A 14179-nucleotide genomic window follows, 5' to 3' on the forward strand; every position below is an offset into this window, starting at 1 on the left:
GCATAATTACTGCAGTCTTTCAATAGTTTATCTGAGGGCCTCGGTTAGGGACAGGCAGATACTCCCTGGGTGGAGAGAGGGTCTTTACTCGGTAGCGCCATCCCAAACGAGGCGATGATAATGGTCTAATACGTCACTGGCTTGTCTGATGCACCGCCCTTCCTTCGAAATGTTGAGGGAAATCACAGAGTTCATATTTAGCTGGACACATACCGAGTATAACAGTGAAATAACAGGATCCATATGACGGAGTCCGGACGAACTGTTGTGACGGTAAGTTAGACCTTCGCATGGATTGCAGTCTTTTTATCTGTTGCGTTAGGATCTCGGTTCTAGATCTGCAATATGCACTATGGTGGTATTTTCAATACTATACTGGCACGTGATGTGTTTCATTTACCGTTATGGCATTATAAACCGTTGCACTGGCATTATAAAACTATACTGATGTATTCTTGCAGTAGGCTATACTGCAAGTAGACAGTGTAGTGATTTGGATACGAAATCACTGCAAAGAAAATATTGCATGTCGCAGTGATTTTGACATGAATATAAGGTAAAAACTGCACCTAGGCTACTACGTTTTTCAAGAGGAACGCTGGTGAATATGTAGAGCCTAATTCATTTGTAGCGTACAGTTAAAATGTTTTCGGTTTTTTAATAGTTGAGTGAGTGTGTTTCTGACCCTCTGTTTGCCCTAAAGTGGGTTTTTTGTCTCCAGATAGCTATGCCAGTTTTGGCAACTACTGCGTGTTGTCTGCGCTTGTTAGAAAAGTGGGCTGGACTGTAACAAGTGTTACATTTAGGCTATCTTATCTTTCCTAAGGAGACTTACGCATGGACGAGCAAAGTCCATACATTGTAGCAATGTTTAGCAACAAATACTAGTAACAATGTTTCCAGCAGTGTGTTTTTGTTTTGTTCATTTTCTCACGTCAAAACATTGTGATGCATAGGCCTATTAGTTTCATGCATAGGGTGGTTAATAAACCATTTCAGTACAAGTGAATTAACCTTTCAACTATGAAAGAGGTTGTGAATAATTCTGCAACGTGTTTATTTTCTTGTAACAAAGTTATGCTACGGATTGTGCTGGGTTTGCAAAAGAGACAGTTAACGTATTAACAGCTGTGAAAATTAATATTAACTAGTAACCTACTATTAATAAATAATATTAACAACTGTGATTATTTTTCTATGCAATCTTCAAAGCAAGAGGATATTTGAATTTCCATCTCTGTGATAGGCTTTCACATAGCCTATTTATTTTATTGTGTGTGTGTGTGTGTGTGTGTGTGTGTGTGTGTGTGTGTGTGTGTGTGTGTGTGTGTGTGTGTGTGTGTGTGTGTGTGTGTGTGTGTGTGTGTGTGTGTGCAAATTGTAACCTGGCTCTGATTTTTTTTTTCTTCTTCTTTAACCAGACAAGATCCCTTCATTTGGTGACTTTGTCAAAAGTGCTGTTCTGCAGCTGAGGAAACGAGAAAGTTTAGTGTATATAACTTCTAGAAGTTGAGAGATGGAGAAACAGGCGGTGGAGTGTGCCAGGAAGGCCTACATGTCTGGCCGGTCGCGGCCGCTGCAGTTCAGGCTTCAACAGCTGCACCAGCTCTACCGGCTCGTCACAGAGAAGGAAGCCGAGATTTCTGCAGCTCTCAAGAAAGACATCAACCGAGTAAGCCTTGCAGTATCTCATAATTCATCCACTTCTGTTTATGTGAAGTTAAGAACAACAGTGGTTTTCAGCTAGATACACAGCCTACCCAGCCAGCCTACACAACCTTGCCACTCTGGCTTCTCTTCGTCTTCATTGTACAATAACATCCTGATGGCACAGTGCCTTGAAGTAATATTTTAAATGTGTTTGTTGTGCATTTTTAAATGTTTTCAAATCGCATACATTTCCAAGTTTGTATTCATGGCCCCGTTCGGCCTTTTGTCATTGTTCCGTCTATCCAAGCCCTGCTGATTATATAATGGAGCCATCATTAAATCCCCCAAAACTTGGATGTTCTTGTCTCCTGCACAAAGAGCCAGTATGACACCCCACTGTTTGAGCTAATTGGACTGGAAAATGACCTGAAGTTGGCCCAGAGCAGCCTGTCGGACTGGGCCGCCCCGCGTCCGGCCAAGAAGAACCTTCTCACGCTATCGGACCAGGTGTACACGCAAGCCGAGCCGCTCGGAGTGGTTCTGATCATCGGGGCCTGGAACTACCCATGGGCCCTCACTCTACAGCCCCTCATCGGGGCCATTGCTGCCGGTACTTCATCACAGTAACACTACCCTCACAGTTTCAGGGGTTTTTTTTTTAAAGCAGTGTTAATTCAACACTTACAGAGTACTCTGGGACCAATTACACTCCAGAATTGACTCTCTAAATGATTCACTGTTGAGATATAACCTGACTCTCGCCACAGGCACAGGCATAGGTCTCCGGAGGAGTGGTTTTATGGAAAAATCCTTGCACATGATTGGAGAATACTTGTCTGACATTTCTAATGAGCAGCTACTTTAACTACTCACAGATTCAAAAACACAGTAAAGAAATACAGAATCAATTAGATCAGTGAGTCTATGCAAGCAGCCATTGTTCCTGAAACAACTGTCGTGTTTCACTTACTTGTCCCCTTCTCCACTGTGTTTAAATTTTGACTATGTCACGCATCTACAAATCCCACAATCCTGATTGGGTCTTCTGCATTTTTGATTGGGAACAGGGCGAATCCGATGGTCCTCCAGATCCTCTTGTGAGCTCATGAAGCCGAGCGGAAATACACAAGGGTCTGGCGGGAGTCAGGCTAGTTTAGATAAGGGGTTCTCAAACATTTTTGGGGCTTGGAACTCCTAATGGAGTAGAGCATTTTGCAAGGACGTCCTCAATGCACCATGAATTACAGTTTCCACATTTGTTTGAAATGAGTTTTCAATGGTCATTTTAATAAAAAAGGGGACATGTAGTAGGAAGTAACAAATCTTTTTCTAAACGTGGGCCTACTGTGTAAATGTTTCCAAATAGAAATACTCCACATGTACAGGGTGCTGTAGCATTTCTTTGTTTTGCATCGCAGCAAATGTTTTCACGGACCCCTTGACAATGCACCACGAACATCCAGGGGTCCCAGGACCCCAGTTTGAGAGCTGTAGGTTTAGAGGATTGCTGTAAAGTTGGTGTAACAAATTATGAAAAAAATGTGAATCAATACATTTGACTTAACACTTTAAGTACACCAAAATATATGCCGTATACAATGAGACTTTGTACATTGTAAGTACTATTTGAACATAAAGCAAATACATAAGAAGTCAAACTGACTCATATAGTTTAATATACACTGTGTGCAGAATTATTAGGCAAACATGTTTTTTGACCATATTGTCCATTATATGCATATTTTCCGCCACCAACCTCTATGGACATGAACACCTATTGGATTTAAGCATTCCAGGTCATGCATATTTGTATATTAAGAGATGGCGTGATCGAAGGAGCCCAATTCCCAATATCAGGTGTGCATAATTATTAGGCAAATTTGTTTTCCTCTGGGAAAATAGGCCACAAAAGAGATCTAACAAACTCTGAAAAGTCTATAAACAATTTTGAAGTCTTCCAGAGGGATGTGGCTGTCTTGAAATTGCCCAGATATTGGTCATATCCATCTAATGCACCGTTACGAAGCCATCAGTGTCACATGCATTGTGCTCACAAGATTGAGAAGAATTGAAGGTCAACCTACCACAAAATTATTACCCTGCAGTGCTGTTATATTCCAGAACTGAAACCTACATCGAGTGTCCAGAAGAACATTGTATTCAGCACTCAGAGACATGACTAAGGTAAAACAGGTTGAAACCTGAAGGCCACTCAACAAGAAACGTAAGTCAAGACTGGGTCAAGAAAGGTCTTTAGACAATTTTGTCTATGGTTTTATAAACTTGTAAAAGTGACTGTTAATGGACCAGATCGATGAGCCCATGGCTAGATCGGTAATGTGCACACTCACATGAGTTCCTGAGTTCTACTCAAATGCCAGCAGAATACTGCATAAATACCATTGTCTTCTTGAAAGTTGCAAACTTTTCCCTCACAGATCCAGCTAGAGGCTCATCCACCCTGTCTGTCAATAGTCACTTTCACCAGTCCATAATACCTTTAAAAACTCTGTCCTAGGGTATTTCTTGACCCAGTCTTGACTTAATTACCTTGTTAAATGGTTGTCTGGTGTCATCCATTCTTACCTTTGCTATGTCTCTGAGTGCTCAACAACCTGTTCTTCTGGACACCTGATGTAAGTCTGCATTCTGGAATATGATAGCACTGCAGGGTAATCATTTTCTTGTAGTTTCACCTTAAATTCTTCTCAATTTTTGGCAGTGACATTTCATGTGAGACTGATGACTTTGTAACAGTGCATTTGATACTTCTGTGATCATGTGACCAATATCTTGGCAATTTCAAGACAGCCACATCCCTCTGGAAGACTTCAAAATTGTTTATATATACTTTTCAGAGTTTGTTTGATCTATTTTGTGGCCAATTTCCCCAGAAGAAAACAAAGTTGCCTAATAATAATCCACACCTGATATAGGGTGTTGGGCTCCTTTGATCACACTCCATCTTATTATACACATATGCATGATCTGGAATGCTTAAATCCAATAGGTTTTCATGTTCATAAAGGTTGGTGGCGGAAAATACGCATTAAATGGACAATATGGTCAAAAAACATGTTTGCCTAATAATTCTGCACACAGTGTAGTTCTTTGGCAATACCCCCTGGAACCTATCATTTACCATGAACTTTTAGTGTAGTTTAGTATTATATTTTATTACAAAACCCTTGGTAGCATATTTGGAGTATTCTTAATTTACACTTGGGGTCAGTTACCACACACATTCCTCTTACTTCTCTTTTGTGTGTATGTCTTCTGTCTGTTTCCTGCATTTCTGTTTCTGTCTTTCTGTTTCGTTTTTCACCGGGCAGGAAACGCAGCTGTGGTGAAGCCCTCTGAGTTGAGCAAGCACTCAGCCGGTCTCCTAAAGGAACTGCTCCCTCAGTACTTGGATCAGGTCCACTATCTCTCTGTGTTTTCTGTTTTGTCTGTAATTAGTCCCCCTGTTTATGCTGCTTTGGTTCGCCGTTTGATGTTGCCACAACCAGAACTGCTGATCAGATGCCACCTCTCTCATGCTATTCCTCCCCTTGGTCTTCTGCAGCAGTACTTAACATTCATTTTACAGTACTTAATTTAGATATTTTTACTATATTTTTTGGGCTTTTATGCCTTTATTTAGGATAGTACTGTGAGAGTGTGACAGGAAATGAGTGAGAGAGAGAGAGGGGGGAAGCATCGTAGCTCATTGAGCCACCGCGCCCCCGTTATATTTTTTAAACCTTTATTCAGACAGGACAGTTTGAGCATATGATAGGAGATGAGTGGGAGATTGAGATGGTGGATTATTGGGAAATGACAAGAAATGACCTGGGAGAGAGAGATCAGGAAGGATTGGGAAATGATCGAACCTGGGTTCCTGGCATAACAGTACAGTGCTTTAGCCGTTGAAGCCACGACCAAGGCTTACACCAGTACTTTTTGTTTTGACAGATATACTATGCCTAGATCTTATTTCTTACCATTACAGTGTATATACTTCAGTATCCCTGCAATTAGTCAGTTAGTAATGTAGTATTCTGAGGGGTGCATAGCATGACACTAGCTTTTTATACACTAGCTTCGGGGCTTTTTAACCTTTATTTGCCGAGGGAAGATGGAGACAGTAAGCTAGTGGGAGAGAGATGAGGTATGGTCAGAACATGACCTAGGCCAGACTTGAGGATGCTGCAACTACTGTATGCTGCTCATTGAAACTGTGCTGCCTATTGCCAAATGTGATCTTTCATGAATATTAACTAAATTACCGGTATAAACTAATCTTTACTAGTATGACTAGAGTACATTAAAGGTACACTGTGTAAGATTTTTAGTTGTTTATTTCCAGAATCCATGCTACCCATTCACTAATGTTACCTTTTTCATGAATACTTACCACCACCATCAAATTCAAAGTATTTATTATGACTGGAAAAATTGCACTTTTCATACATGAAAAGGGGGATCGTCTCCATGGTCCGCCATTTTGAATATCCAGAAATATCAATTTTTAGCTGCAAAAACTGACTGTACTTGGGCCATATTAGAAAATATTAGTTTAGTACTTAATAAACTTTCATGAAAAGATCAAATTTGGCAATAGGCAGACCAGTTTCAATGAGCAGCATAGTTGCAATACCTTTGACCATTTCCTGCACAGTGTACCTTTAACTCTTGGAATTTCAAAATGGCGATCCACCTTTTCATGTATGAAAAGTGCAATTTTCCCAGTCATAATGAATACTTAGAATTTGATAGCAATAGTAAGTATTCGTGAAAAATTTTTTTTTGAATGTTCAGCATTAATTCTGGAAAGAAACTTCTAAAAATATTACACAGTGCACCTTGAAAACTCTTAGTAATGTCATAGCAATGTTGTTATGATGTAGCTAAACTTTGTCAGTGATCCCATGTGCACAACGTAATAGAATAGCTGTATTTATTTGTATTTGTATTTATTTGTGTGTATCCCAGGAGATGTACCCAGTGGTGTTGGGCGGTGTGCCTGAAACCCAGGAGCTGCTCCAGCAGCGCTTTGACCACGTCTTCTACACGGGCAGCAGCACTGTGGGCAAACTGGTGATGGAGGCAGCCGCTCGCCACCTCACCCCCGTCACACTGGAGCTGGGGGGCAAGAGCCCTTGCTACATCGACAAGGACTGCGATATATCTGTAGCATGCCGGTAAGACTTGTGAAACTGACAATCATGTTTGCTATCGGGTCATTCCATATATCAATTAACATGATTCCCGGGAATCTCCACAGGTGACTCTTTTCGATTTGCATGCCTTCTTACAGCCAGCTGAAATAACTGAAATAATGCCAAGTTTTAGTATCCTACTTCTAACGATTTTAGAGAGGAGGCCCTCCAAAGTTTTGGTGCCACCCTGACTTTTGGAGCCCAGGAATTGGACATTATTTTCAAGGAGATTTGGGTACCTATTGATTTGGTTTAAACACAGATGCAGGCCTTCAAATGGCCATGGCCCTGGCCATCAGATATTGTACTACGAAATAGCGTAGCTTGACTATTTTTGGCCTAAAATATTTAAAACCTTGCAACCTTGGAATTTTACTTTTTGCATTTGGGGGCTACACATCTTGGAAAGTGTGCTCACTACTGGAGTTACAACTCATTCTCCATTCGGCACTGTTAATTGCATTCAAAATGTAAAGACCACCCACAACTTAAATGACAGAATAGTATGGTCTAAAACGTGACTTTGGGACAGAATGACCCTACATACGATACCCCCTACATCATTCCCCACATTTCCCATGTGGGCACTTGATGACTCAAAGGAGCTTTTTACCCCATATACAGAAAGGCTTTATCAAACACATAACCTTAGCAAAACATTGTTTTTAGCAGTTATTCATATTATTCTATGACCTTTTAAATCTGAGACTTTGTCATATATCACTGTATCTGGGTCTGCTGCCTTCTACTGATCACAGAATGTATGAGCTTGCGCTGTTACTGCTACTTTTGTTGGCCAATAGATGGCAGTAGACCCAGATACAGTGATGATATCAGGAAAGTCTCATACGAATTTAAAAGGCCCTAGATTAGGGATGCAAATTATCGATTAATTCATTAATCATTAGTTGATAGCCTTATCGATTGACTTACGATTAATTGATAAGCAGCGTTTTCCCCCCGAAATCTCAATGTTTCTCGAAAAAAAACTACTAAATCTATACATTTAATTCTATTTCAATTATTTAACCCAAAGGTGATTTAAATATTCCCACTATTCACACTCCTCTTCACACACACTCTTCACATGCTCATTTCACCTGGGTCTCTTGTCAGTTGAATTGTCGATTAATTGTGATTAATGTTTTTTAATCGATTAACCCATTGATCGATTAAAGTCGATTAATCGATTCATTGTTTGCATCCCTACCCTAGATTATTATGAAGAACTGTGAGGGATGACCCTATCTGAAGACCTAAATTGTGCTGACTTTGAGTTGATATATGCATGATACGTTCTCTACATTTATCTACTTAGTCATAGTGAAATATCAGTTGTCAATTTTAGCACAGCTGAACAGTTTCCCACCCACAAACACACACAATCACATAACTTTTCAAAGGAGAAGCGTAATTTAAAACAAACTGTTTTTATTCTGTTTCTTTAGTCGTATCACTTGGGGGAAGTTTGCAAATTGTGGCCAGACCTGCATTGCACCTGACTACATCCTTTGTGAGTCTAGCATCCAAGATCGAGTTGTTCAAGAAATTCAGCGGACATTGCGGGTATGTGTTAACCATTCAAAAGGTTCAATGACTTGTGGTCTTATGTTTAAGATTAGTATTTTGGGCCACCAGTTGTCATCACCACACTGTATCCTGTATGCTAATCCATTGTGATTGTGAAATGTGTCGAGCCTAATTGCCCACAAGGGATTGAAAAATTATTTTACAAAAAAACACAAAACGTTTTTGCAGACGCTTCACATACATTCACGAAGTCATCACAGCATTCAGGCATGTAAATCCATGCCAGTGTAATTCCAAGAGTATTGCATTACATTACAATGTAATCACAGGATTGTTCTCCATGTGTACCACTGTGACCTTAGGAGTTCTATGGCGAGGATCCGAAATGCTCGCTGGACTATGGCCGCATCATCAACCATCACCATTTCGACCGCGTCATGGGTCTGCTGGAGGGCCACACCGCGGCTGTGGAGGGCAAAAATGACAGAGAAGAATGCTACATAGGTGAGGAGGAGATCTGCACTACAAAGGCAAAGCACCGTAACTAATACAACACTGAAACTGAGAACAATGTCTTTAAAGTTTTGGTATTAGGTTGGATATTGTAGTTATGGCAAATATAATATAGTAATATCTCTAAAATGGGACTGGGACATGCCAAAAAGGGCTTAGGCATTTAGCAGTCGTTTTTTGCAGGTGCCTTAGGCATCAATGGGTTAAGCTACCCTGCATTATTTTGTGTGTTGTCTGGACTGACATCCTTCATCCCTCATCCCCCTGTAGCCCCCACTATCCTGCGGGACGTGTCCCCCCACTCTAGGATCATGCAGGAGGAGATCTTTGGGCCTGTGCTGCCCATCGTCACCATCAACTCCCTGGATGAGGTCATACGCTTCATCAACGACCGCGAGAAGCCCCTGGCTCTCTATGTCTTCTCGAAAGACAAAAAGGTGTTTTGATGGATGTATACATGGATGGATGGAGACTTATTTAAAGGTTTTTTTATTGTGATTAGGTGATGAGTGTTGGTGAAATGTAGTCATCAACGTCCGGGAGAAGCCCTGGACTCTTTATGTCACGTCTTCTTGAAAGACAGAAAAGTGCTCGATGTATGATTGGATCAGATGGATGGATGGATGGATGGATTCCTCTTGAAAGTGCTTTTTATTGTGATCATGAAACGGGTGCACAGTTAAGATGTGGGGTGTCAATATTTTAGAGTAAACTAATATGAATCCAGATAGAGAGTACTGTATTTACAACCTGTGAAGAGCAAAGTTACTTTACAGAGGACTCAAAAGTCAGTGTAAAATTCTGCAGGTGGACAGTGCAATTTCAACACAATATTGAGTAGAATTAACTCTGAAAGTGTTACACTCCTTTAACACTTCTTCCACACTATTTTTGAGTGGGACCAAATGTTACCTGAAACAGTTGGTGCACAGTGAATGGGTACACGTGGATGGTTTTGGACAGTGTCACTTCTAGAGAATGTTTTTTATTGTCATTTAGAAATGGCTGAACGGCGGTCTCAGATAACGTTCAAGGAAAAGTGATCTGCTGTCTCAGATTACGTTCAGGGGAAATTCAGTGCCAGTCGTGAACCACACCAACAGATCACAATCAATTTCTCACACGTTTTTGCCAAGGAAACAAAAGCCATTATAATTAAGCCCTTTGGACCATGTATTGCTGCACTGATAAGAGAAGGATGGCCTATGTAAAATACGTGTACAGTAGTGAAAACTGTACATTGTATTGGTCATGTCATTTGGAAGTCTGAGCAGTTGAAACAAAATGCTACATTTCTGTCAAACATGTAATCCCTGTGTTTAGAATGTAACAACACTTATTTGATGCAGATACTTTTTGACTGAGATTGTCTTGACATATCTCCTCTAGTTATTCACAGAATTAGATGCTAATTGCTTTTCTCATGAGTCGGGTAGAACAGGATAGTAATTTCATACATTTACGTATTGTGTTAAATTGCATTGATTGGAATGAACACACACCTCTTTTGGCTCGTAACATTGAGTGGGACAACCTTTTTTGGTGCACTCATTTTTGTGCACTCCCTTCTGCATGTGGGAAAACTTCAAAGAAAATATAAATATGTAAAAAAGACTGCGATATGCCCAGGCCTGATATTGTTTGTTTGAGAAATTCACTGTTAACCTTTTTGGTACAGATGGGCTTGCCAGCAATTTAACTCACTCAAATGAAATGTCATTACTGTGAGTCTTAAAGCAACAGATTAACAAGATGTGAAGAAAAACTTCAAAGTGCTCAGGAATTGTAGAAAAAGATCTTGAAGATCATGTTTTAACTTAAATATAGCAAGTTTAAGTAAACTAAGGCTTTTTTGGATACAAACAGTGAGTGCCTTGGACTCCCTCCTTTTTGACAACAGATTAACCCATTTTAGCCTGATGATGCATATACGCTGTTTGACCTAGGGCGCATGGAGCAACATATTCAGGCTCTTGAGATTTAAGGTTTTTTTTTAATAAATGATGTGGGTATTTTAGAACACATTCTAATGCAAGATGATAATTTAAATGCAATTTATTTCATGTTTTAAAGTGCTTCAGAGGCTGAGATATCATATCATTCATAGGCAGAGGGCACCTTTTTCCAAAAAGGGTTTACGCATTCAACAGGCGTTTTTTGCAGGTGCCTCAGGCTAAATTGGGTTATCACTTGATCATTACCACTGAGATAACAGCAAGTCTATATAATAGAGGCTCTGTCTGAAGCCTCGGTTAAGTTTTTATTCCCTGGGTCTGTTCTCTGGCTCCTTTTCAGGTGATAAAACGAATGCTGTCAGAGACCTCTAGTGGTGGGGTGACGGTCAACGATGTCTTCATGCACTACACAATGAACTCACTTCCCTTCGGGGGAGTTGGTAAGCCTTAAAATATGCTTCCTTCCTCTGATTGTTACCTTTAAGTATTGCCATCATACACATCTCAACTTTTTGTAGTTGCCATAGTCAATTTTAAAAGCCATTGTTTTTGAAGATAACACTATGGATCGCTAATAACGTGATAATTGTGTAGTAATGTTTATATGATTTCAATATAATAGTAATGTATAACCGTCTATAACATGTAATCCAGATTACAGATCCAGATCATTTTCCAGAGAATGACTTGGTGTCATGGATTTGACACTTATATATTATGTTGTGCATACACACAGGCAACACAGGTTTCCATTGTCGTCATCAAGTAGTAGGTAGCCTCTTACTGCAGATAGGGTCGCCGGCGGGCCTATTCACTATTTGCTGAAAATACTCAACTACATTATAACAACATTATTTTGACAGTACCGAAAGCCTTAAGTAACTGGTTAAGACATAGCCATTACAATTTTGGTCACAGTAAGGTTATAACATAGGCTCTGCGCTAAGGGGTTAAAGGTTATACAAAGTTGTGTCCTATGTGTTCCTTATCTAAAGGCAACAGTGGGATGGGCGGCTACCATGGCAAGCACACCTTTGACCGCTTCAGCCACCAGCGGTCCTGCCTCATCAAGTCGCTGGGCATGGAGGGCATGAACCAGATCCGCTACCCTCCGCAGAATGCCGCGCACCTCAAGCGGGCCAAGTTCTTCCTGACCACGCGCCTCTGCAGCTGCCACCGCTTCTCCTGCGTCTGGGCTGTGGTGGCCACCATGGCCGCGCTGGGACTGATGATCGCACTGCTGGTCGTGCTGCTCAAGGTAGTTTACATTTTTCTAAGCTTACATTACACTGAGCTGACACTTTTATCAAAAGCGACTTACAGTTATTGAGCCAGCCTGACTTCAAACCCCCCCACCCCAGCCCACCCGTCGGGAAGATGATAGTTGAGCGAAAGCTTACATTTGGCAGGCGAGGGCTGCAAAAGCCGCTTGTTGTTGTTTAAAACAGTTAATTATTGTATTTTCCAAACAGGAAACACCAGAGTGATGACTGCTGATGCTGCTTATCTTCTGAACCCCATGAGATGCGACACCACGGAACATATTTGTCATAACAAGGGAAATAACTATTATATTACTATAGTGTAAACAACTTACTGCTATAGTCATTTTGCACTTTTGTAATACTACTAAACACATTTTAAAAGCTGGCATTTAATACCATATTCTCCCCACATTGACTATTTCTACCTATTTTTTTCCACATTGTATCAGAGTACAGTTTGAAATGTTTTTTTCTTACACAAGAATTCCAAATGAAGTCCAAATGACTCATGAGCTAATACATAGTCAAAAATAATTTTCCAGCTTTTCATTCTGTGTATTTCTTCAAGTAAAGGTAGTTTTACACAGCATGTTGATCTGCTATTTCAGAGGTAGATTTGTTTACTGTTGAGCTGGAATATAAAACCACATGAATCATGGACTAACTTGAATGAGTTTTATGAGTGTATACAGAGTTATATCTGCCTTCAAAGCATTGTATAGTTGATCAAGATGTGTATGTACAGTACTTTGTGTTATACAGTATATCTGGCCTTAAATGCATTGCATAGTTGTAGTACAATGCATTAACTTAATTATTACAATGTTATACAGGTGCTATATTTCCATTTGTGCAAGAAAGTTCAAGATGTAAACAAGAATTTTGATATTAGCATTACTTATGAGATGGTCGTCTGCAGAGCAACTCACACTGAACTAACTACAGGAAGTGAATCTACCGTAGTTGGGGTTATGTGCCTTCCTCCTCGCCCAAGGGCATCATGGTGGCTGTTCCTAGGATGGAACTCACAACATTATTGTGTTTTTTATTATTATTTCACCAGGGGCTTCTTTTCAGAAACTTCCACAAACTAAGTCTGAAAATCTTAAGATTGGAAGGCATTTAGACTGGAGACGGTAGTTTTTGCTATTACAGAAGGAGGTTTCCTTACCTAACTTGCGAGGAACTGGGAATTTAGCCGTTACAGAGCCCTCCTAAATTAGAAATGCCTTAAGTTAGGATGGGTAGTTTGGATTTTTCTTTTCCTGTAATGTGGCTCCAGAACCCCACCACAAATGGGACCTTATACTCGTGGGGAAAATTCAAGTGTTGTGTTTTAAGGTTCTGACACTAGGTGGTGCCATGCTGCCACCCAAATGCCATCCATTCTTGCTTGAAGTCTGCCACTGTTTAGTTATATACTGACATAGTGATACCACGAGAGGATTTTATATTGGTAAACTAATATACAAAACTAATATGAATAAATGCACAAATGAATGAACTCGAGTTGTTAATCGTTTTCTGTGAAAACACCTTTCAGCTGAAGGTTGCTGTGACTCTCCTCTTCCGTGTCTATCTACACTAATGCTTGAGCCCTACAGTAGTCCCAGGCCAGACTCTTGACATGATGTGCGTGTGTGTATGTAGTCTGCTAACCCTACTCTGCATCTGCACTGTTGTTCTGTATATTCCCTCTGCACTTCATATCTGGTTGTAAGTTGCTTTGGTTCAAAAGCATCTGCCAAATGTAATGTAATGTAATGTAATACTGGTTGAATAAGTATGCTTAATTTTCAGTAATAATAAAACGGGAAAGAGTTCATTGCAGCTGGCCATTTCAGTGCCTGTCAATTGTGAAACATGACCTAATATACAGTATGATTGGAGTGGTAGTTCAGAAAGGTATAAAGTTAATTTTCACACCATTTACAACGTTTTAGAGAAACCACATACTTTGTGGTTTAAATCACAATCACAATTCTTCATAATCAAAACTCTCTCTCTTTCTCTCTCTCTCTCTCTCTCTCTCTCTCTCTCGCTCTCTCTCTCTCTCACTCTCGCT

The 14179-nt window shown here is 40.2% G+C and overlaps 1 protein-coding gene across 1 annotated transcript; it reads left to right on the forward strand.

Annotated features, from left to right (window-relative positions):
• The first annotated feature begins 95 nt into the window (after nucleotides 1-95).
• Nucleotides 96-13618, forward strand: LOC134454068 (aldehyde dehydrogenase family 3 member A2-like). The gene is made up of 11 exons (XM_063204829.1): nucleotides 96-273; nucleotides 1422-1672; nucleotides 2029-2260; nucleotides 4983-5068; nucleotides 6625-6833; nucleotides 8300-8417; nucleotides 8744-8885; nucleotides 9165-9331; nucleotides 11190-11289; nucleotides 11845-12107; nucleotides 12322-13618. The coding sequence occupies exons 2-11, from the start codon at nucleotides 1517-1519 to the stop codon at nucleotides 12334-12336; spliced, it is 1488 nt and encodes a 495-aa protein (XP_063060899.1). The 5' UTR covers nucleotides 96-273; nucleotides 1422-1516; the 3' UTR covers nucleotides 12337-13618.
• The last annotated feature ends 561 nt before the right edge of the window (nucleotides 13619-14179 follow it).

This window comes from Engraulis encrasicolus, chromosome 8 (assembly GCF_034702125.1).
Source record: "Engraulis encrasicolus isolate BLACKSEA-1 chromosome 8, IST_EnEncr_1.0, whole genome shotgun sequence".
Classification (NCBI taxonomy): domain Eukaryota; kingdom Metazoa; phylum Chordata; class Actinopteri; order Clupeiformes; family Engraulidae; genus Engraulis; species Engraulis encrasicolus.

Coding starts and splice junctions, on each gene's coding strand:
- LOC134454068 (XM_063204829.1), top strand. CDS start 1,517: ATGGAGAAACAGGCGGTGGAGTGTGCCAGGAAGGCCTACATGTCTGGC. Junction 2,261..4,982: donor CATCGGGGCCATTGCTGCCG/GTACTTCATCAC, acceptor TTCACCGGGCAG/GAAACGCAGCTGTGGTGAAG. Junction 11,290..11,844: donor ACTTCCCTTCGGGGGAGTTG/GTAAGCCTTAAA, acceptor CCTTATCTAAAG/GCAACAGTGGGATGGGCGGC.